This window comes from Notolepis coatsorum (genome assembly GCF_963971535.1).
Source record: "Notolepis coatsorum genome assembly, chromosome: 18".
NCBI classification, from domain to species: Eukaryota; Metazoa; Chordata; class Actinopteri; order Aulopiformes; family Paralepididae; genus Notolepis; species Notolepis coatsorum.
In genome coordinates this window covers 31,609,237-31,635,130 of record NC_140182.1, presented here as the reverse complement: position 1 = coordinate 31,635,130, position 25,894 = coordinate 31,609,237, and the positions used below count along the sequence as shown (strand labels likewise).

Genomic DNA, 25,894 nt, shown 5'->3' with positions numbered 1-25,894 from the left:
CTGTGCTGTTGGTCTCACTCTCAGTGTGTTTCAGGCACAAGCTGGTTACTGTAACTTAATGATCCCTCCAGCGGGATCCATGTGATCACAGTACATGGAAAAGTTCCATGAAACATAGCTACAGTTTAACCCATTCACTACGACACTACAGAAGGTTAACCTTTCACTACCACACTACAGACTGTTAACCGTCTGTAGTGTGGTAGTGAAAGGGTTAACCTTATTTAGTGTGTTGTGAAAGGGTTAACCCTTTGTCATGTGGCAGTGAAAGGTTAACCTTATGTAGTGTGGTAGTGAAAGGGTTAACCTTATTTAGTGTGGTTGTGAAATGGTTAACCGTCTGTAGTGTGTTAGTGAAAGGGTTAACCTTATTTAGTGTGGTTGTGAAAGGGTTAACCCTTTGTCGTGTGGCAGTGAAAGGTTAACCTTATGTAGTGTGGTAGTGAAAGGGTTAACCGTCCGTAGTGTGGTAGGGAAAGGGTTAACCTTATGTAGTGTGGTAGTGACACTTTACTGTCACTCTACTCTCACTCTACTCTCACTCTACTGACACTTTACTGTCACTCTACCCTCACTCTACTCTCACTCTACTCTCACTCTACTGTCACTCTACTGTCACTCTACTGTCACTCTACTCTCTCACTCTACTCTCACTCTACTGACACTCTACTCTCACTCTACTGTCACTCTACTCTCACTCTACTGTCACTCTACTGTCACTCTACTCTCACTCTACTATCACTCTACTGTCACTCCACTCTCACTCTACTGTCACTCTACTGTCACTCTACTCTCACTCTACTCTCACTCTACTGACACTCTACTCTCACTCTACTCTCACTCTACTGTCACTCTACTGTCACTCTACTCTCACTCTACTATCACTCTACTCTCACTCTACTCTCACTCTACTGACACTCTACTCTCACTCTACTGTCACTCTACTCTCACTCTACTCTCACTCTACTATCACTCTACTCTCACTCTACTATCACTCTACTGTCACTCCACTCTCACTCTACTGTCACTCTACTCTCACTCTACTCTCACTCTACTGACACTCTACTCTCACTCTACTGTCACTCTACTCTCACTCTACTGTCACTCTACTGTCACTCTACTCTCACTCTACTGTCACTCTACTCTCACTCTACTGTCACTCTACTGTCACTCTACTCTCACTCTACTATCACTCTACTGTCACTCTACTCTCACTCTACTCTCACTCTACTCTCACTCTTGTATCACTCTACTCTCACTCTACTATCACTCTACTCTCACTCTACTGACACTCTACTCTCACTCTACTGTCACTCTACGCTCACTCTACTGTCACTCTACTGACACTCTACTCTCACTCTACTCTCACTCCACTCTCACTCTACTATCACTCTACTGTCACTCTACTGTCACTCTACTCTCACTCTACTATCACTCTACTATCACTCTACTCTCACTCTACTCTCACTCTACTATCACTCTACTCTCACTCTACTCTCACTCTACTATCACTCTACTGTCACTCTACTCTCACTCTACTGTCACTCTACTCTCACTCTACTCTCACTCCACTCTCACTCTACTCTCACTCTACTGTCACTCTACTCTCACTCTACTCTCACTCTACTCTCACTCTACTCTCACTCTACTCTCACTCTACTGTCACTCTACTCTCACTCTACTCTCACTCTACTATCACTCTACTGTCACTCTACTATCACTCTACTCTCACTCTACTCTCACTCTACTCTCACTCTACTGTCACTCCACTCTCACTCTACTCTCACTCTACTCTCACTCTACTGTCACTCCACTCTCACTCTACTTTCACTCTACTGTCACTCTACTCTCACTATACTCTCACTCTACTCTCACTCTACTCTCACTCTACTGTCACTCTACTTTCACTCTACTGTCACTCTACTGTCACTCTACTTTCACTCTACTGTCACTCTACTCTCACTCTACTCTCACTCTACTCTCACTCTACTGTCACTCTACTCTCACTCTACTGTCACTCTACTCTCACTCTACTCTCACTCTACTATCACTCTACTGTCACTCTACTCTCACTCTACTCTCACTCTACTATCACTCTACTGTCACTCTACTATCACTCTACTCTCACTCTACTCTCACTCCACTATCACTCTACTGTCACTCTACTGTCACTCTACTATCACTCCACTCTCACTCTACTGTCACTACTGTCACTCTACTGTCACTGTAATATCACTCTACTGTCTCTCTACTATCACTCTACTATCACTCTACTGTCACTCTACTGTCACTGTAATATCACTCTACTGTCACTGTTGTGAAGGGCCAGATTAAACCGAATATATATATTTATTTATATATATATATTTAATTGTATTTGTATATTCTCTAATATTCCCTGATATCCCTTGTATATTCCTTGTACAATATGCATTGAATATCCATTCTAGCCTACTGAACATCCCATAATAGTCTCCATTCTACTATTGGTCGAGACCTTGGTGTCAGGCTGCCATACCCCCAGACCCAGTTCAAACGTACCGCTCAACATGTACGAACAAGTCCTAGTTCCGCGTAGGAATCTGGCTACCGCACCACTAATGGGACTATTTGTTCATAGTGCGTATATATACTGCGCTACTAAAGTAGGACTTCCTTTTCAGTCCAGTTTCTTACCCTCCAATAGAGTCACAGACGTAAAGCCTCCCCGCGACGCCACGTGTGGGAGTAAGGCCAAGTTCGCCTACCATCGGTATTGAGACATCGTGTATATTAATATTTGAATAGTCATATTTGGCACTATATCGTCGAGTTGGACGTAGTCTATTAAGCTAATAATAGTCTGTTAATATATAGTGCTTCGTGCGGTGAGAATACTACCGTAGTCAGTACCCCATCGTTTCGGGCAGAGAACTGGCTGCTTATCCAGGGTGGTTGACCCCACGTGAAGCTGCACCCGAGGAGCCCCAGAGCCGACGAGCGAGTGGACCTGTATACCGGATTATTCTACCGACGACAGCCCGCCTTCCCAGGCACGGATTATGCTTTGTATACGTTGATTATTCCATGGATAAAGACCCCCGACACTGCCGTGTGTTGGAACCCCCCCCCCTGGAGAGGACGCAAGGTGAGGAGACGCTCTGCAAGACGAGGTCGCTTCACGTCTCTCCTCCGTGGACCGGAGGACGCCGGCCCACAAAGAGTCTATCTGCTTTCATCTGTGGTCCAAGGATCGCCGGCGCATTGAACGGCACTACAGTGGGTTCACCTGGGATACCCTTGGCCGGATGAGGCAGTCGGACTCTACCCCCCCCCCCCTTCCTACTCCTGTCGGCTTACAAGCGACCGGATTAACCCCCCCTAGTGTATCCAGTCTATAATCATTAAAGTACCATTGCTGTTATTCCTTAACTATTCCAGGTCGTATATGTACCACCTGCGCCTTCAGAGATTGGACATTCTCTATTGATATACCGACGAATACTCTTGCCATAAAAGTGCATACTAATTCCCATTCATAAATGTGATTGATTTGATTAAGTGCTTGCTCTACACACCATCGCTGTGTAGAAATAAAGACCTATTTCTAATTCGTACATTTGTGTTGGATCCGTTTCATCTGCGTGACAGTGTTCATCATAATATATTTATGCCGAGTACTGGGTGGCCGAATATTAAGTACAAAGGTAGTGGTAGTAAGTATCATATCTAGTAATACAGTCAGGGAATTGTACCCCTCAGTTACAATTGGTCCTTCGAGCCGGAGGGTAATTAGTGTAATATTAATATAGTGTTATTAATATTGAAATGGCCTATGATGAACACTCCACGAAACGATCCTCCTAACCAACGCCCGCAGCGCGAACGACGGCTCCCTCAGTACTTAGAGGCTTACGCTGTCAGTCAACAACCTAGTCTTCTACTAACAGTAAACGCGGTAAAACTAGAAAGTAAAAGTATGTCTAACCCCAACGCCCAGACTACCCCGACCATAGAGGCCCCTACGGGTTCTAATGTAACTGACCAAGTTCACGGTGGGGACCAGTGGGAACCAGACATGACTTCACACCCCGCCAGTACTGAAGAAGTAGTCCCCGATGAGTCCCGGGAGGAATACAACGCTACCGAGAGAGAACTCGGCACGGAAGAAGACGGGGAGAGCACCGTGGAGATAGAGCTCCAAGGCTCCGCAAGGAGTACCCCGAGGGAAGGCTCCCCTATACAACCGCCTTCTCCCAGCGAGGCAGAGAGGACCCTACAGCAGGCCTTCCTCATCAGCCTGAACGCCGCTGCTGAACGCGACCGACTGCAGATCCAGCAGCGGAGCGAAGAAGAGCATATACGTCTAGAAATAAGACGCATTCAGAGAGAAGAGAATGTGGCCCGAGACCGAGCAGACAGCCAGCGAGCAGCTGCTGGTGCTCTACGGGACGCAGAGCGCGACAGACAGCAAGCGCAACTAATAGAACAGCTGATCAGACGGACAACACCCTCTCCCTCCGCCAGAGGCTCCAGGAACTCGTCTAGACACACCTCCAGGGCGGCATCCCCTAGCCGAGTAAACAACCCTGAACTTGACCAACAGACGAGGTCTATACCCCCCACAGACCACCTCCCCCCACCGGTCCAAGCGAGACCTAGCAACCGGGAAGGAGCAGCATATCCTGTGGAGAGGCTAAACCAGAGACTACAAGCACTGGATGACCTAACTGAAGACGAAGAGGAAGAGGAGGAGAACCACGCCCGACGACAGCACAGTACTCTACCGGACCAGGAGGTCCGGTACAGCCCAGGCTATACTCCCGCGGAGCTGCGCTACAGACCCCCGACTCTATACACGGGTGAGCACGACGCACGACCCGCACCGAGGAACAGCACCTGGACAAGCGGGCCATGGTACACTGCCGGTACCAGCCCATACCAAGGAGCGGGAGGAGACTCGCCTAGGAGGCCTCTCCCCCAACGCTCGCCGATGTATCCACAGTCAGCGTCATACATTGGCACGCCTATGGTACCCGACTTCACCCAAGAGAACCGGGCCCAGTATACAGAACTCCGCATGTGTCTGGAGACCATGTTGGTGGATGTATTGGATGAACGCCATAAATACGCCATCCTACTGAAGCACTTAAAGGTACCCCGCGCACATAATATAGCGCTCGCCTACGCGACTTCCACCACCCCATACACAGCAGCGCTGGTAGCATTGGACCAGAGGTATGGGCGCATATGGGATTACGTGATCCAGGAGATCCGACACATCGACCGCTTACCCCCAGCAATAGACAATCGAGCACTGGACGACCTGTCCATCAGAGTGCAGTCCCTGGTAGGGATGTTGGGAGCGCAGAGAGAGAAGGGGAGGCATGAACTTTACGCCAACTCAAATGTGGAAAGGATCTTGGAGAAGCTGCCGCCCGCTCGACAGGAGCGTTTTAGGCGGCAGAGAGACCACCGAGACCCGAATGGCCCCGAACCGAACCTCCTCGATCTAGCAGACTTCCTGGCGAGAGAAGTCAGCAGCCTACGGCTAGATACATTCGGACGGAGCACCCCTGGCTCCAGAGAAGGAACCAGACGACTAAATGATGGAAGAAGATCGGTGACTGTGATGCACCAATCGGAGTCAGTACCGAGCAGCAGGAGCCCCAGTACCCCCTCCAGAACGGAGAAGTGGAAGATAGTGTGCCCCTACTGTGAGAAAGAACACTGGCTAGCGCAATGTGACTCCTTCCCCAAGCTGAACGCGGAGGAAGCAAGTCAATGGATAAAGTCCAACAAGCGCTGTTTTCGCTGTGCGCGCTCACACATGGCAGCCGAATGCCGCTTAAAGAAAAGGTGCACCAAGTGCGATGGAGCCCATCTGGACATACTTCACGACAGTAACAGACGGCGCCCTTCACCCGCACCATCCAGCAGCAAAGCGAGCGTCATGTACATCGATCCCGCCAGCAGCAGTGGAGCCCGAGTACTCCTAAAAGTAGTGCGTGTGACACTAAGCTACCAGAATAAAGTCCTGGACACTTACGCCGTCCTCGATGACGGGTCAGAGAAGACCCTTCTGCTCGCCTCCGCTGCGGCCCAGCTAGGGCTGCGGGGAAGCGAAACCCAAATGACAATTCGGACAATAAGACGAGATTTGAAGACGATAAAGGGCGAGAATGTCTCATTCTCTATCGCAGCAAGCGGCCAGCCTGAGCGACGGTACCAGATTACAGACGCTTTCACCAGCCAAGAAATAGGACTGTCGCGGTACACATACCCCGTCGCCAAGCTGATGGAGAAATATGTACATCTGCGCAAGTTACCGATCCCGCTCATAGACAATGCTATGCCGACCCTGTTGATAGGCTCCGACCATGCAGACCTCATTGTCCCGATAGACCGGGTTCATACCGGACCCCGAGGCTGTCCTGCAGCAGTCGAGACCCGTTTGGGATGGACTCTCCAAGGCCCGCTCGCCAAATCTCTCAACCGAAGCACAGCCACTAGATGTCTCCACTCCCGAGTCACAGAGGGAGAAACCGCACTCCTGCAACACGTAGAGCGGTTATGGACCTTGGAACAAATGCCCTTTAAGAACGGAAAGAAAGACATTCGCTCTAAAGATGACATTTACGCCATTCACCTCCTCGAGACAGGGACCAAGAGAGTCCCGGTCAACGGCGTGTTGAGATACGCCACGCCACTCCTGCGGCGAGAAGGAATGCCTACTTTCCACGCCAAGACAGACGCCACAGAACGGTACCTGCTGAACACGGAGCGGCGCTTAGCCAAGAACCCCGCCCAAGAGAGTGTATACCGCGCTGAGATTGAGAAGCTCATCACAGCGGGACACGTCACAAAGATGGACATTAAAGAGGCTGACCAGACCACTGAATCGTGGTACGTGCCTCACCACAAGGTCCATCACAACGGTAAAGACCGCATAGTATTTAACTGCAGCTACCAGATCGGATCCCAAAATCTGAATAAAGAGTTACTGCCCGGTCCCACACTCGGCCCCTCCCTACTCGGCGTTCTACTCCGCTTCCGCCAGGAAAAGGTGGCCATCAGCGGGGACATTAAAGGAATGTTCCTGCAGGTGAGAGTAGTAGAGGAGGACAAGCCCCTGTTACGGTTCCTATGGAGAGAGAAGCCAGGAGATGAGCACCCAGCCATCTACCAATGGGAAGTCCTCCCCTTCGGAACGACGTGCAGCCCCTGCTGTGCTACATTTGCACTACAGAAACATGTAGCAGAGGACCCAGCAGCGGACGAAGAGGTCCGACACAGCGTAAAGAACAGCTTCTACGTAGACAACTGTCTACAAAGCCTTTCAACCCAGGAAGAAGCCGAGGCTCTCCTGATTAAACTCCGCGCCTCATTGATCAAAGGCGGCTTTGATCTCAGGCAGTGGGCCAGCAGCGATCCGCAAGTACTGCGCAGCCTCTCCTCCGAGGACAAGGCAGCCAGCAGCGAGACCTGGATGGCTACAATCCCGGGAGAAGCCCAGGAGATGACCCTGGGATTGGTGTGGCGATTCAAAACAGATTCGCTTCACTACAGACACAAGCCCCTGACTACGGAGCAGGGAAGGCCGGCGGCGGCGCCGACCACCAGACGGAGTGTGTACACAACACTCGCCCGACAATATGACCCGCTAGGATGTATTCTACCGTACACCACCAGGGCAAAAATGATTGTACGAGCATTGTGGGACAAGGACCAGGGCTGGGACGACCCCATTCCCGCACACCTTGCATCCACCTGGAGAGAGTGGGAGATGGAGCTCCACTCACTCCCAGGCGTTAATATGCGCCGAAGCTACTTCCCACCCACGGTGAGGCCAGAGACATGTAAAATGGACTTACACGTCTTCAGTGACGCCTCAGAGGTCGCATACGGATCAGTAGCCTACTTGCGGGCCCAAGAAAAGGGGGGAGAGATCTACACAGCATTTGTCCTCGCCCGCTCGAGAATAGCCCCACGCAAGCAACAATCTATCCCACGTCTAGAGCTCTGCGCAGCCCTAGCCGGAGCGCACCTAGCCACGCTCATCCAACGTGAGCTCACCATACCGGTGTCTAGAACAATCCTGTGGTCAGATTCCACGACAGTACTCGCCTGGATCAAATCGGACTCATGCAAGTACAAAGTCTTCGTGGGAGTCAGAGTCACCGAGATTCAAGACTTAACCGAAGAGTTAACCGGAGAAACAGAGTGGCGCTACGTTGATACAAAACAGAACCCAGCTGACGTCATCACCCGGGGAATGCCCCTAGATGACCTCACCCGTCGCAATGTCTACAGTGACGGCCCCGCATTCCTAAGACTCCCGGAAGGACAGTGGCCCATGCCTATCCCGAGGGAAGCAAGTCCAGAGGAGGTGGAAAATAAGAAGTCTGTGTTCTGTGGATTGAGCACCGTAGCCTCCACCGACCCTAACATAGACGATTGCACGTCCATAGAGAGTGCACAACAAAGAACATTCCTGCGGTACCACCCGGAGTGCAAGTCCCCCGCTGATATGTCAGCAGCTAACTACGAGGAAGCCGAATTGCTTCTACTGCAGCGAGCCCAGAGAGACTCGTTCCCCGATGAATTGGCCGGTCTACAGGGAGGAAAGCCCGTCCCATCCGACAGCAGATTAATTCATCTGGCCCCCGAGAGCGACGCTCATACCCTCATCAGAGTGGGTGGCCGCCTACGCAGAGCCCCCAATCTACCGGATGACATTAAATACCCGATCGTATTGAACAGCCGACACAAGGTCACAGACCTGATTATAAAGAAATACGATGAGGATGTACATCACGCAGGAGCAGAAAGAGTCTTCGCGGAAATCAGACGTCGTTACTGGATCCTACAAGGAAGAGAGGCGGTACGACGCTTCCAGCGAACATGTCTAGACTGCCGCAAGTGGCGCGCGCAGCCCAGCATACCAAGGATGGCTGACCTTCCTCCATGTCGCCTCCGAATCAGTGACAAGCCATTCCACTCAACGGGTATGGACTGCTTTGGCCCGCTGCACATAAAGAAAGGAAGAGGAACCGAGAAGCGGTGGGGTATTGTATTCAAATGCATGACCACCAGAGCGATACACATCGAGCTTCTCCCGACCATGAGCACAGACTCATTCCTTATGGCCTTCCGTAGATTCACATCACGGAAAGGAAGACCGTCTACCCTATTGTCCGATCATGGGACAAACTTCAAAGGCGGCGAAAGAGAGCTGAGAGAGAGCTTCCAAGCTATGGGCCCAGAACTTAAGACCCACCTCGCTCCAGCACAGGTTGATTTCCAATTCAACCCCCCAAACGCACCCCACTTCGGTGGCACTTGGGAACGAGAAGTGCGCTCCATAAAGACAGCCCTGTACGCAGTACTTGGGGCCCAGACTGTGGCGGAAGAAGTCCTAATGACAGTCCTCACGGAGATTGAGGGAGTACTTAACTCGAAGCCCCTCGGATATGTCTCCAGTGATGTGGCGGATATCGACCCAGTTACCCCCAACACACTCCTGATGGGGCGGCTAGATCCTGCATTACCCCAGACAATGTACCGGCCTGAAGAAGCGAACGGCCGACGAATGTGGAGGTACAGCCAAGTATTAGCCGACAAGTTTTGGAGCAGTTTCCTACTGCACTACCTACCGTCTCTACAGACCCGCCAGAAGTGGGTAAAGGAGAGAGACAATTTGACAGAAGGAACAGTCGTCATGATTATTGATCAATCACTGCCCAGAGCTATGTGGCCGGCCGGCCGCGTAAGCAAAGTGATCACCGGTGCCGACGGCAAGGTCCGAGCAGCTGAAGTGCTTGTCCAGGGTCGCACTTACACCCGTCCCGTGGCGAGGCTCATAGAACTGCCCCGACTCCCAGACACAATCGATGATGACCATGACCCTATAACCCTATGACTTTGTGAAGTTGACTGACCCCTACAGCAAACCCTTATGTGTAAATAGACAACGCGATTAATCTGTCTCTGTTTAACTGATTAGGTCTGGGACCAATCACGGGGTGGCTGTTGTGAAGGGCCAGATTAAACCGAATATATATATTTATTTATATATATATATTTAATTGTATTTGTATATTCTCTAATATTCCCTGATATCCCTTGTATATTCCTTGTACAATATGCATTGAATATCCATTCTAGCCTACTGAACATCCCATAATAGTCTCCATTCTACTATTGGTCGAGACCTTGGTGCCAGGCTGCCATACCCCCAGACCCAGTTCAAACGTACCGCTCAACATGTACGAACAAGTCCTAGTTCCGCGTAGGAATCTGGCTACCGCACCACTAATGGGACTATTTGTTCATAGTGCGTATATATACTGCGCTACTAAAGTAGGACTTCCTTTTCAGTCCAGTTTCTTACCCTCCAATAGAGTCACAGACGTAAAGCCTCCCCGCGACGCCACGTGTGGGAGTAAGGCCAAGTTCGCCTACCATCGGTATTGAGACATCGTGTATATTAATATTTGAATAGTCATATTTGGCACTATATCGTCGAGTTGGACGTAGTCTATTAAGCTAATAATAGTCTGTTAATATATAGTGCTTCGTGCGGTGAGAATACTACCGTAGTCAGTACCCCATCGTTTCGGGCAGAGAACTGGCTGCTTATCCAGGGTGGTTGACCCCACGTGAAGCTGCACCCGAGGAGCCCCAGAGCCGACGAGCGAGTGGACCTGTATACCGGATTATTCTACCGACGACAGCCCGCCTTCCCAGGCACGGATTATGCTTTGTATACGTTGATTATTCCATGGATAAAGACCCCCGACACTGCCGTGTGTTGGAACCCCCCCCCCTGGAGAGGACGCAAGGTGAGGAGACGCTCTGCAAGACGAGGTCGCTTCACGTCTCTCCTCCGTGGACCGGAGGACGCCGGCCCACAAAGAGTCTATCTGCTTTCATCTGTGGTCCAAGGATCGCCGGCGCATTGAACGGCACTACAGTGGGTTCACCTGGGATACCCTTGGCCGGATGAGGCAGTCGGACTCTACCCCCCCCCCCCCCCTTCCTACTCCTGTCGGCTTACAAGCGACCGGATTAACCCCCCCTAGTGTATCCAGTCTATAATCATTAAAGTACCATTGCTGTTATTCCTTAACTATTCCAGGTCGTATATGTACCACCTGCGCCTTCAGAGATTGGACATTCTCTATTGATATACCGACGAATACTCTTGCCATAAAAGTGCATACTAATTCCCATTCATAAATGTGATTGATTTGATTAAGTGCTTGCTCTACACACCATCGCTGTGTAGAAATAAAGACCTATTTCTAATTCGTACATTTGTGTTGGATCCGTTTCATCTACGTGACAGTGTTCATCATAATATATTTATGCCGAGTACTGGGTGGCCGAATATTAAGTACAAAGGTAGTGGTAGTAAGTATCATATCTAGTAATACAGTCAGGGAATTGTACCCCTCAGTTACAGTCACTGTAATATCACTCTACTGTCACTGTAATATCACTCTACTGTCACTGTAATATCACTCTACTGTCTCTCTACTATCACTCTACTTCAGATACGTTTGTTTCCCATTTCATTCAAACTAAATTGTATTGCAGTATCTTTATAAATACTTTATAAATACTATAACTATGTGTAAATTGTAAGCAGTTCAGTAGACTTCAACGTGAGCTGAATCTGTGCACGTGGATGATGCAAATACACACACTGTAGCGGCCAGACTGGGAGCTGGTCAGAGTTAGAAGATGTGGACCCAAGTGCAGACAAGACAGGCAGGATTCAGATGGTTAGTGTGTATTTAATGTCAGACAGGCAGGTGGTCAGAGCAACACAAGAGGGTGAGCTCACTAATGGCAGAACAGACGAACCAAAATAACGACTACAAAGTAGCAGCTAGAAACCACAGGCAGGGACTAACAATCCGGCAAAGACTACTGCAACTGAGGGGAACACACGTAAATAAATACACAAGGGGGTGACGCCTGCTTGACGACAGCTGGGGGTGAGGACACACAGGACTGCACGTTGGGAGAACCACCGGGACATCTGTGGGACCTGTGCAGAGACACAAGAGGAGACGGCTCTCAGGAGACGGGGAGACACGGGGTTATAACTGGAGCTGACAGTCACAGTCGTGACACACACACAGGCGCACGCACACACACAGGCACGGCAGACGGCAGGAGCCTGTTGGGGAAAAGAAAACAAAACCGTTTCCCCGCTCGATATCACATTGCAGAAATATACAGTATATTATAAGCTACAACAACAGTTGTAAAAAGCTGTCATTCGGTTCCGTCTGCAAGTTCATTGCAAACCAGTATTATTACACCTAGCCGACAAATACCTTTAACCCTTTCACCGCCGCACTACCAAACGGTTAACCATTTCACTGCGACGATACACAGAAGGTTAACCCTTTCACTGCCACACGACAGCCGGTTAACCCTTTCACTGCCACACGACAGAAGGTTAACCCTTTTCGACTGTCGGTTGTGTGATAGTTGCCTGTCGTGTGGCAGTGAAAGGGTTGACATGATTAAAAAAGAGAAAAACCCAGGAGAAACCAATTGAGTTTGTTTCTTTTCCTGCCGGTGAGTCGCTCACTCAGCAAGCTAAGGGCTGTTGGAACAAACGATCACGCCGTGGTTTGGATCATTCATATCACATTATGGGGACTAATTGCGCGCCGTAATTACCTAGTGTCTGTCTGGTTGTTGTTTTTTTCAGTGTAAATAACAAAACCAAATTATGAATTTCTATGATTGTATATCACCTCCTCCCTCCTTATCTGTTATGTGCTAAACTAACCAGACCAAACTACATGAGAGAGGATAGCTGAGAGAGAGAGGGAGAGAGAGAGAGGGAGAGAGAGAGAGAGAGAGAGAGAGAGAGAGAGAGAGAGAGAGAGAGAGAGAGAGAGAGGGAGAGAGGGAGAGAGAGAGAGAGAGAGAGAGAGACAAGTACGAGACAGTGTGTGCATGTGTAATGTATGAAGAAAGAGAGAGAGAGAGAAAGAGAAAGAGAGAGATACTGATACAGATAAAAAGAGGGAGAGAGAGACTGATAGGCAAAGAGCAAGATGGAGGAAAGAGAAAGTGACCAACTGAGACGGAAAGAGGGAGAGAGGGGAGAGCAATATCGCAGAAGGAAACATATTGCACTCAATATCCAGACAGTTACAACTATGCCTACAGATTATTCACTGATCATATCTTATTTTAGACTCTTTCCAGAGGGAGGGACCGTGTAAGATACAAGATCATATCTCTGAAACAAAACAAATCGAATTGTTATATCGTAGTCTCCTGGTTTGGGTGTCAGACCTATGACATAATTATCAGATTAGATGAAGAAATATGTACAGTACTCTAGTATATTTTGTACTTACCATAACATTGTATTTTTGTAAGGGACGAGAGGACCTGGGATGTAGACCCTAGATATGAAACATTATGACTCGGCTGTGCTGTTTGGCTCCCTCGGGGGGGGGGGGGGCCTATAGGGGTGGATGTTCGCCCCCTTCTGTTCATACTCCATGACCTTTTTGGTCTGACCTTGGACACGGTGACGCAACACAAACGATGACAAATTGAAGTTAAAGTGTATGTCTCTCTGAGTTTGTGGTGTGTATATTATCATATACATGTGTGCGTATATGTACTGTATGTATGTATGCAGGGCTTGACATTAACACCTGACCACCGGCCAAATGCTGGTAGAATTCGGCTGTGGCCACAGTGGCCGGTGACTTTTTTTCTATGAAAAAAATACATTGTAGTCTACAAAAGGCATTGGCAATAATTAAGTCAATCCAAGTGATACTACATAATACTACAACTCCCACAACAATTCGGAAAAGTGCATTACCGGCCAGATCCTGGTAGTGGTGCTGTCTCGAGAATGGAGTACTCCTTGTTTTCAGACCAGATGTAAAGGCCTACTTTTTCTGTTAGCGTGAAGCTATGCCTTCATCAGATCGCATGGAATACCTTTTGCGACGCAGAATTCAGTATGCAGTAAAGGAATATAGCATCAGCCAATGGACATATCGATCTACCAGATGGCGATCAATAACTGGGAAATCCTTTTTGGGATCCAACCGGCCACAGGTAAGAACGATTTCATGCTGATCAGGCCTTGTTAGCATAGCCAACCAGCTGGTGAATGAATGAAAACTTTATTTTTGCAGAATGGGTACAATACAGTATGGCTCAATACACACAATTGTTAAGGGGATGCAGACCAGAGAAAGACGTTTGTCTTGTTTACATCAGGGTCCCCCATTTTCAATTTATAGTGACATTTATGACATACACAACATACATGACATCATGACATCATGACACATCAGTGTATGATGCTACAATAACGAATGCCGTTATTGGTAATCAATAATCAGAAACAATTGATTCAATGCATTCATGGTGGAACATGATACCGATCATATGCATTTTGATTTTAAACCTATTCATCATCACGCTATAAAATGGGAACGTATTGATGAAAAAATTATTTAGTGTGGTGATTTTTGGCTGGTGAAAATGCTGAGTGGCTAGTGACTTTGGAAAACCACTAGCCACAGTGGCTAGTGAGCCAAAAAGTTAATGTCAAGCCCTGTATGTATGTATGTATGAGTGGATTGTTTTTGTTCATGTTTTAATTTGTTATCCCTCCACGTTCTACTGCACGCCTGCCTTGCTTGGTCTGACCTGTCCTCTGCTCCTCTCATCCTCTCGTCCTCTCCTCAGGGTTCAAGTGTCCTGTCTGCTCCAAGTCTGTGGCGTCCAATGAGATGGAGGTCCACTTCATCATGTGTCTAAGCAAGCCCCGCCTCTCCTACAACGGTGAGTGACACCTCCTTCTCCTCCCCCTGGTTCTATAGAAAAATTAAATAAAAAAATAAACATTCTAGAACGGACTACATTTGATTTCCTGTCAGCTATTATTATGTTACCAAAGTCTCTCGACAGAAGTCTGCTCACTCCGCCACCATCTTGATAACGGCAACTAACGATACCTGACCCCTTCAACACATGCGCCATCCACTGGTTTAGTTCTTAGTTACCATGGCAACCACTCACTCCAGAGATACATTTTAAACATCTGTATGTCACCTCAAAATGCAGTAGATTCATAATTGTACTCAACATAAAATAAAAGTAAAAAAAATACGTTTGTTTTGAAGCAAGTAGTTTAGTTGTTTCCGTCATCTTTAGCATTACAGATTTCCCCATTCAAAACTGGAAAAACATTGGAACAGGAAATAGTCTTGGCTCCAAGCTGTTCCCTAGCAACGCAATCTATAGAGGTGGGAGGTGAGAGCACTTTTGACGTATCCTGTTCCTCAGCGCACAATGCCGCTTGAGTCAGACCATCTTCTTCTACAACATGTGTAACGGACTGCTCTCATGTGTGTATACCGCCACCTGCAGGCCCTCGATTTATTCTGTACCGAGAATGAATGTGACTGATTCCCAGTTAGCCCTTTCACTACCACGCTACAGAAGGTTAACCCTGTCACTGCGACAATACGACAGGTTAACCTGTTCACAACCACACTACAGAAGGTTAACCCTTTCACTACCACACTACAGAAGGTTAACCTTTCACTACCACACTACAGAAGGTTAACCTTTAACTACCACACTACAGCAGGTTAACCCTTAGTGTGGTAGTGAAAGGGCTATGGTCAGTTAACCAAACACCATTGAATCTCAAATGGAGAAGAAGCAGTGTTCTATTCTGGGTATGATGGAGTTCTCTGAATTTGCCTCTAACGGTGCGCTTTGGTCTAACCCGGTCTCGTGTCGCCAAAGTCAAAGGACACATTCACTGCTCGAGGCATTGACTTTGTGATTTAAATGTTTTTGACTACATTGAGAGAGACACATTGTATCCAGTTCTATTGAGACATGCTCAACTTGTATGCCCAAACTGGACTGTGGTTAATTTGGAACTAAGTACTAGAGAGAAGACATAATGCACGGCTCAGCTTTTGCCCAAATATGGACTTCCCGTTTATCAGCGTTTCCTTTATGGACAAAATTAATGGGGTTTTTACATAATTGTACCCGTCATAGTTTGTGTTCAACACAGGCTTTTTTTTTTTTTTTTTTTTTTTTTTTTAAACATTAGTTAGTTAGTCTGTAACAAGCTTGAAATAATACATAAACCTGTCAGAAATAAAGACGAGATAACTGGAACAGTGTCAAATTCTAAATGTTGTATTACACAAAAGGAGCAAACAAATGGGGCATTATAGCAACACACAACAAAATCACATCAATACCAATTAATAAAATAAAAATTAAATTAAATACCAATCAAATACAAAGCAAACCTTTGATTGTCCAAAAATAAATAAGTCCTGTATCGATCCACATCCCAAAAAGAAAAGATAACAAAAGTAATCCATTTTACTCTGACCACTCGCTCCGTGCCAAGAGAGAGTAGGGTAGGATCATGATTAAATGGGTAGGCTTCGTCCGGTAAAATGTTGGCAGGTACATGTAGATGACACAAAATTTTGTTTTACTATCGCTAATCGTCACCCATTCCAATTCATATACATTTGGACCATGTCTTTTTTCATCATCTGAAGAAACTTGAGATGTTTGAATGGCTTTTCTAAATGAAGTGTGTAAAACTGCCAGTTTTATTATCGAAATATTGGAAACGGAGATAACATAGACTCTTTATTTTGACATTGGATGACGACTACATCAGTTGAACAGTGTGGGAAGAATTGTGTAAACTGGCGCGAGACATGTAGGAAATTGGTCCGCGGAGGTCCGCTCGACTGTGAAAGCATGGGAGCACCTTAAGCCTCCTCAGCTGACCATGCAGTGGATGTATCTGAGCCTCCTCAGCTGACCATGCAGTGGATGTCTCTGTCTCTGAGCCTCCTCACGGATAGGATGCTTATAGGATAGTTCCATTGTAGTTTTGTCCACATTAAAATAGTTCCGTCTCCTTAAAAATACAGGCGCTGTTGAGGTTTGCTGTATTTTGACTGAGCACAACTTCAGTTGGTCATCGATCTCCAACATCACGGTACTTGTGCTCAGTCACCCTCTCAATACCCTCTGATGCTTGTGGGTGGGTACGCAGCGATACCTTTTTCCAAACAGATCACCATATCTGTGTTTAGTCTTTTCCAAAAAAGTTGGAATCTTGCCAGTCAGAAAACCCCGTACTTCCCTTTCAAAGGCCCATAGTGACCTCTGAGACATAGTGACCTTTGAGACATAGTGACCTCTGAGACATAGTGACCTTTGAGACATAGTGACCTTTGAGACATAGTGACCTTTGAGACATAGTGACCTTTTAGACATAGTGACCTCTGAGACATAGTGACCTTTGAGACATAGTGACCTTTGAGACATAGTGACCTCTGAGACACGGATCACCTTCATACATTTATTCAATTTCAGTTGACAGTGGGGTGTGAAGCCATTTTCCAATTGACACAAGCAAGCTATTGTTTTTTTTATTATTATAATTTTTTTATTTTTATGTTTTACCTTTTTTTACCCAGGGTAGGTTTGCTGAGCACGGATGCTCTTTTTCAGCTACACCCTGCTTCACATTCACACAGTTCCATTCACACCTGGGAGCTGCCCAGTCTGACACCGTTGGCCACTGAGCAACTCCACTGGAGCAGTTGGGGGTTAAGTGCCTTGCTCAAGGGCACTTCAGCGGTTGGTGTTGAGGGTATGGGAGAGAGTTATTAATTGACTTCCCCAGCCCAGATCTTTCCTGCCGGTCCGGGAGATCGAACCGGTGACCTACCGGTCACAAACCCGCTTCTCTAACCTTTAAGCCACCGCTGCTAAAGCCCACTGTAAAGGATAAGGGGAAAAATAAGTGAAATGTTATAGTTTTCCATACACAATCAGATATACAAGCAATGTAACTCTTTTACTTGAGATTTGGGAAAAAGCCCCATTCGTTTTTACCACAGGCTGTCTATTTGAAGATCAGCGTGCAACGTGGAGAAAATAAAGACTTCAGTGGCCTATTTGGAAAGGTCTGCAGTACTAGAGCAGGATTTGTGCCGTAGCTAATACAGGGCTGTCCTCAACTAAAGAAATCCTTATTCATAGATTTGATCAGTTAATCGATTAGTTTATTAATTGACAAATCTATTGACAAATCCATAAAATGTGCATGAGATGAGGTATTTCTTACCAAAGATGTTCTTAGATATCAGCTCTCAGTCAGCACGCAAAAAAGCATAAACATTTTAAGTGTATCTATTTATTTTTTACCCAGGGACAGTGCACATTAATCAACATCTTCAGTTTCCACATCAATGTAAATGATGAGCTAGCGAGCTAGTTTTCATCTGTAGTCCCTGTCTAACATGCATGTATTTTTTTTATTTTTATCCACTTTTTCTCCCATTTTTCTATATTTTTCTCCCATCCCAATTTCGTATCATCCAATCCAACCCTCCCCTGTCACGAACGCTGTTTCTTGCCTCCCACAAGCCGGCTGCAATGTGGACTAAGTCATACATAGAACAAGTCAGACAGACAGACAGACAGACAGATCCTGACTGTAACAGCAGTCGCATCTTTTCACCTGCGCAGCTCGATCTCTCAGTGGCGAGGAGTAACGCGTGGGAGGCTCACGCTGCCCCCGACACTTCCTGATTCTACTGCGCAGGCGCACCAACCGACCTGTAGGAGTCGCTGTCCACAACGCCCGATCCCCACCCATCAGTTTCCCACCCCCTAATACGGCCAATGTGTATTAGTACGGACGACCAGCTAAACTGAAAGCAATGTGGAGCGCTGGGCTCGAACAGGCGAGCCCAGCGTCTCCAGTATTCATGGCGAGCGCCTTGCCCACTACGCCACGTAGCCACCCTACATGCATGTCTTTATGGTGTGGGAGGAAACCAGAGTATGGTACCCAGAGAGGAAACCCACGCGAACCCAGGGAGAACATGTAAACTCATTACAGAAAGGCCCCCTGCTGGGGTTCGAACCCAGGATCTTCTTGCTGTGAGGCAGCAGTGCTAACCACTGTGCCACCGTGCCGCCTTGGTCGACTTAGAACAAACATCCCCCTAAGGAGAGGCAGCCCTAGCCCAGTATAGAGCTATAGGCTACTTGGTGTCAATTCACTTTCAGTTCTGCCAAGTCAGGCAGTAGAATTTCTCTAACATCCAAAAATTATACAATGTTTCTCATTAGAAAGGTTCACATAATCCTGTGTTTAAAGGAGCACGCCAACATTATGGGAAATGAGCATACCGTCTTCCCCAGAGACAGACAAGAAGATAGACTTTGGAGAAGACGGTAAGCGCATTTCTCATAATATCGGCGTGTTCCTAATAATTGAAAATTAATCTACTATATAGACAGCCATTTCACTTGACTTAATTACTGGAGCTCCCCAGTGCCTGTCCAAGGCTGGTTCCAGAACATTCTCTTTATTGGACCCTACCCTCTAAAAAAGTTAACCATAATAATTTCACAATGTCACATTACTGTACCATAAAAAAACATTATTCCCAGAGCCAGTAAAGCAACACATCATGACCCATTATCGTTAGGGTTTCAACCTCGTTTGAAATCAACGTTTTTTAAATGAATCAATATTCCAGCGCGCACCAGGATACGTCGATAGACACTTTATTTGATTCATAATTTTTTTTATATTTTAAATGGCTCTCCTCTCCTCTCTCTCTTTAACCCTTTCACTACCACACTACAGAAGGTTAACCTTTCACTACCACACTACAGACGGTTAACCCTTTGTCGTGTGGCAGTGAAAGGGTCAACCTTCTGTATTGTCGCAGTGAAAGGGTAAACTATTTGGTAGTGTGGCAGTGAAAGGGTTAAACTTGAGCAATTTTACACAAAACAGGAACCAAAAAGGATGAATACAAGCAGTAGGCATGAGGACTCTTCCCATAGGCCCTTCATAGAGGGCATGTAGGGGTGACAGTGCATCAGGAGGTAAAGCAGATGTCTGCTTATCAGAAGGTTCCCGGTTCGATTCCCGGTTCCTCCTGGCAGCACTGCTTATCAGAAGGTTCCCGGTTCGATTCCCGGTTCCTCCTGGCAGCATGTCAAAGTGTCCTTGAGAGAGACAAGTAGAAAGATACCAGTTTCCTTTCTGTGCGTTCAGTAGAAAGCTATCTGGCTGCACGTTAGCCTAGCTTAGGACAATGAATGTAAGCGGACAGTGCCGGTTAGGCTTCGGGAGAGCAGTGGTGGCTCTGCCACTAGGGGCGCACGGGCGCCGCCCCACCTGCTGTTAAATCAGAGAAGAAGAAAATAAAACTTTTTAGTTTTTTGTTTTATAGCCCTATAAATAATATAAACATGTTTAAAATGAATAATATTTACTCATTTTAAGTATGTTTGTATTTCCAATGCACAATATAACGTTATTATCTAAAATAAAAAAACACTAGTTTTCCTGAGCAGGAAGTGACGTTTTTTTTATTTTTTTTATTTTTTCGTATTTCTCGGCCCGGGCTAGACGCGATAGCGCTCTGAGTGCGCGTCACAGTTTGATCGCTGTATCCGTCACAGCCAATCAGTGCATAACGCGTTGTGCGTTGAAATATGACTATTATGTTGGAATCCGGGCGCGATTTGAAGCGGTCTAGCCAGTAGCGTCAAGAATTTCTGTAGCCGCATTTCGCGGAGACGCTCTCTGATTGGCCGACGCCAGTATTTTTTTCCGTAGCAGAATTTCACAGAGACGATCTCTGATTGGCCGAATCCAATTTCTAATGTTCCAATTCTAGCTTATTCCTAGGTTGGTCCGTTGGTGAGACGTGAGAGATAGTTGTGTTGTTGTGTTGTTGTGAGATGCAGGCAGCAGAGCGTGCTGTGACTGCAAGTTCTTTAGACCAGTGGTTCTCAAGCTGTGGTACGCGTACCACTAGTGGTACTTGGTGGTACTGCTGGTGGTACTTGAAAACATTTACAAAAAAGCACAAAACATTTTATTTTTATTTCTTTTGCAGTCAGGCCACTGCACTTAGAAGCAGGCCAGGCCAGTGTTTCTGGTTGCGGCGACGTGATAGTTAGATAACCTAAGTGGGGAACAACCAGGAGATCACTGTGACAGAGAGTAATGCAGTCTAAACAGTCATAAATCTTTAATTCAACTTCAGCCCTGATCATAACCATTTATTTTTAGATTTTTTGTAATGTCAGATAAAAAATGAAATACTCCCACTTTTCTGAAAAGAGTTGGTGTTAAATCTGACATTACAAAAAATCCATCAAAATCTGTGTTGCTGCTAATCATTGACACATGCCTAGCCTGTAATAATCCCCCCAGAAAAATTTACTTTGCATTTGATATATTGAAAATATTTAACTTTTTTGTGTGTTTTTTTAACAATAATTTGTGATGCCATCACACAAACTGGCATTTAAAGGGTAAACATTCAAAAATGTATTGAATATGTGCTTTCTTTTCTTTTTTACAATACTTTGTGATGCCCATCACAAACACTGGCATTTAAAGGGTACAATTTCAAAAATGCCTGCACCAGAATGCAGGAAATTAAGTTTTTGTAACAAAATAATTGTGTGTGTGTGTGTGTGTGTGTGTGTGTGTGTGTGTGTGTGTGTGTGTGTGTGTGTGTGTGTGTGTGTGTGTGTGTGTGTGTGTGTGTGTGTGTGTGTGTGTGTGTGTGTGAGTGAGAGAGAATGACGGACAATTGCTTGCTGTGTGAGAGAGAGAGAGAGAGAGAGAGAGAGAGAGAGAGAGAGATAGAGAGAGAATTAAGTACATTTGCTCAAATACAGTTGCTCAAATACACTTGCTATGTGAGAATGTTAGTTATTATGTTCTCAATGCCCCTTGCATTGTATGAGTTGTGTGGAAGCGTTTGCTAGTTCTAGTGCTATCCCTTTGTACATTGTGGCTGTGTCTGACAAAAGTTAACAATAAATAATGGTATTAGGAATACATTTGCCTCCTGCGTGAACTGTGCATAGCTGAATAGACTGTATTTTAACGCCGGTCATATGGTGGTACTTGGAGAGCCAGCTACGTTCTCAGGTGGTACTTGGTGTAAAAAGTTTGAGAACCACTGCTTTAGACTGTTAAGCTTAGGCACTCTTTCAAAGTTGGTTAAGGTTAGAGTTTGTCTTAGAGCATGGCGATAGAACGCCAGGTAGTTTGCAGTCTGTTCGAGCGGAAATGGACAAAGGAATGAAGTACTTGTGTTGTGTGGTGCTTCTGCTAACAAGCTAACACTTGGCTAACAAGCTATATGGCGGATGCAGTCTGGACACAGTGGACAGTGGTCTGGAATACATCAACAGTGGATTATACACTACTTTATCAAGCCCTGGACGTGTCAACTAAACAGTGAGTCTCTCTCTCTCTCGCTTTTGGATTGAAAATACGTGGATTATGGCTTGTTCAATATCGTCTATGTTTGAATGAATGAATGAATGAGAACTTTATTAACAGATTGCAGAATGGGTACAATACAGTACGGCTCAATACACACAATTGTTAAGGGGATGCAGACCAGAGAAAGACGTTTGTCTTGTTTACATCAGGGTCCCAGATTTTCGATTCATATCGATAGTTTAATAGCTAGCCTTGGCTCGTTTAACAATATGCAAAATATGTGTACAGCCCTGTACTCATACTGAAGTTATTCTTGGTATATAATAGGTCTGATTGTGTAACGAATCGATTCCACGTTGCGCTGTGTGTGAGAGAGAGAAGGAGAGAGGGAGAGATCTGCGTGTGTTTGGAGACGGAGCGAGTTTTGTTTCTAACTTTTCTATTTATATATTGTGTTTCAAGTTGTGAATTAGACTATACTTTATTTGACTGGTTGTGTGTTGTTGTAGTAACAGCTGAGCGACTCGTTCATAAGAGCCGATTCATTGCCATGAGCGTGAGTCGAATCGCTCACGTCTTGCCATGAGTCGGTTGCGTGGTACTGTACATGTTTGCAAAATGTTTGGTATAGCGCCCCTAGTGGCGAAGCATCCACGAGCCGCCACTGCGGGAGAGGTGTTAGTTGGACAATGCCTAGGCTAACCGGCACTGTCTGCTTCCATTCATTGTGCTAAGCTAGGCTAACGTGCAGCCAGATAGCTTTCTACTGAACGCACAAAGAGGAAACAGGTATCTATCTGCTTGTCTCTCTCTCTGGAGAAGATGGTATGCTAATTTCCCAAAATGTTGGCGTGTTCCTTTAACACATTGAGCGCCATAGGCTTCCCCCATCCTTCACTGTCTAGCGCCAGCTTTTCATGACCATTTTCGCGGTATGATGATATATTCCTTTACTGCATAGTGAATTCGGCGTCGCAAAAGGTATTCCAAGCTACAGGCTACACATATAGAATCCAGCGAACTGGAAACTCCATTGAAAGTAAAAAAAAAAAAGGCACCGTTCTGCCACAGAGCACACTGCATTATTGAGACAGCACCCCTATGAGGATCTGGCCGGTAATGCACTTTTCAGAATTCGAAGAGTGGGGTAAATCTGCAGTGCCGCTCGGTGACATTGAGTAGGTTATTAAAATGGAATAAAAGCCAAAACAACCTTGCCACGGACATGTCCGTGGTTGGCCCTTTAAGCATGGCGCCGAAACACGGACATGTCCGTGGCTGGGCGGGAATGTGTTAAGAGAACAATAAGAAAAGCCACCGCCACATTCATCAAGCCGTTCTTAACGTCCAAATCGTTTCTTATCCCGGTCTGTTGAATGATGAATCCCACTCATTCTTAAATTCAAATGCGAGTTTGCGCTAAATTTATTTGCATACAGACACGCCCGCCATCTCCTTATAAGGCGAATGAGGCGTGTGTAAAACAGCAGAGTTTTGGCATCTGATCGCTGTCTGATCCATTCTACAGGAAACTATTTGCGACTGATCTCAAAATGACACACACACACAAACACACACACACATCTTACGACTCGCAACTCAGTGCATGTGTGTGTGTGTTCCTGTGGGTCGCTCATGTGTGTGTTAATCTTATGACAAATAAAGACTTATACTTGTACTTATACATATACGGCGTACTGTATAGTGTGAAATAAATCGTTCCAGCAAAGTAGGCTTTGTCAATACCAGCGATGCAGTGGTGGTAGGACGCGGTTAGACGCCGTCGTAGTAGATCACTGAGGCAGAAGTGCGCGCAATCGCGCACGGATATGCACGCGCGCACACAAAAATGCGTTCACAATTGTCCCTGGACTCGTCGCACCGTGCGGCAAGTACCCGGCCGGCACTTATCACCTAGACTTTGCATAATAATAGGATACCGATAGCATAACAACGAGAAGAGCCAAACCAAAATACAAGCCCTGTACCAATTGGTGGGGGGTTGCTTGATCTGTGGTCCCGACTGGAAGGATGAGACATTAAGTTGTGCTTCAGTCTGAAGGAAACTGTCCTTCTGTAAACTAACTCTAAGTTACATTGTTAATTTAGTTTGTATTTACTTTTCTAGTTTAAGTTAATTCAATTAAAGAAATTGTAACTACAATTACATTTAAAACATTGTTATGCATAATAATCATCTGTTCTGTGCGCAACCGAGGGAACATGTATGTGCGTGCGCGCGTGCACGGAGCGTGCGTGCACATGGCGTCTGGGCAGTTCCCATATTACGACTGCACCACTGGTCAATACTGAACGACTTGATGACGCTTGTCAAGAACCAATCGCGCAGTAGGTTGGGAAATACTGGATCTGTCACCTGTCATCTCTTTCTGAAAGGTCCCTGTGGCTAAAACTCCGAATGCGCTCAGAACTTGTATGAGCAGAGAAGAGAGGAGAGGAGAGGTTGTAAATATGCATTCTAATAATAATAATTATTGAAAAGTTCTGGGTTTATAAAGTCGTATTTGGGGTATTTGGGGGCAATTAACCAATGGTTTGCTTTCAACCCATGAACTCCTTCCTCTCTCACCTTTTTATATATATTTTTTAATTTTATCTACTAAAACTGTATTGTATTATATTGTTTGTTTTGTAAAGTGTATTTGAGCATTAGGAAAAGCGCTATATAAATCTGAGGTATTATTATTATTAGGAATGGTAGGCTTTTTTAAATGTTTCTCATCTGGGTAAGAGTTTCTTATCTGGGTAAGAGTGCTCTCGACCACTCTTAGAATTTGGTCTTGCCTGAGAGAAAAGCAACAATAAGAAAACATTGCTGAATCCCAGGTAAAAACAAAATAAGAGGAAATGCTACTTAAGAACGAAATCTGTTCTTATATCGCTTCATGAATGAGGCCCAGAGCTCTCAAGGTTCACAGCAGAAGGAAAACAAAATTAAAAATAGAATAAAAAGGTTTAAAACAAGAAAAACATTCAAATGAATAAACATTTTAAGATAAGAATAAAAAGGTTTAAAACATAAAACATTTCAAATGAATAAAATAAAATAAACAAAACATAGGAGCAGATAAAAAAAACAGGCAGAGCAAAACAAATGGGTTTTAAGGCTGGCCTTGAAGGTAGCAATGGAGACTGAGTCCTTGATGGACCCCGGCAGCTGATTCCACAGGCGCGGCCCCAGTGCAGAAAAATGTATAGTAGTATCCACGAAAAACACCATATACATTTTAAAAGTACTCCCCAAGCCCATGTGGGCAGAGTTGGGGTGTGTGGAGAGCGTGACCTCATTATGAAGGAGATGAAGACCGTTAGAGCAGTTCGGTCTTGGGCTCCAGCCCCTATGGTGAAGCACACCTGCTCCCATCTTTAAAAAGCCCTGCTCCAGTTTAGCTCTTGGCCACAGAGACGAGTAATGACTTATCCAGTGGGCTGCGTTGGTGATGTGGCAATGTCAGCGTTGGAATAGTGTGTGTCGTGGGTGCTTGAGCCCCTGCCCCCCAAAATGTGACAGAGCCCAGCAGTTCGTGGCACAAGTCTCCCTCTGTC

The 25,894-nt window shown here is 46.1% G+C and overlaps 1 protein-coding gene across 1 annotated transcript in view; it reads left to right on the top strand.

The window, feature by feature from the left end:
* The window catches only part of znrf1 (zinc and ring finger 1), a 171,802-nt gene that overhangs the window by 116,254 nt on the left and 29,654 nt on the right, over window positions 1-25,894 (top strand). Inside the window, exon 2 of the mRNA XM_084334768.1 lies at window positions 14,734-14,829. Within this exon, the coding sequence (XP_084190894.1) occupies window positions 14,734-14,829 (96 nt within the window). The remainder of the gene's footprint in view (window positions 1-14,733; window positions 14,830-25,894) is intronic.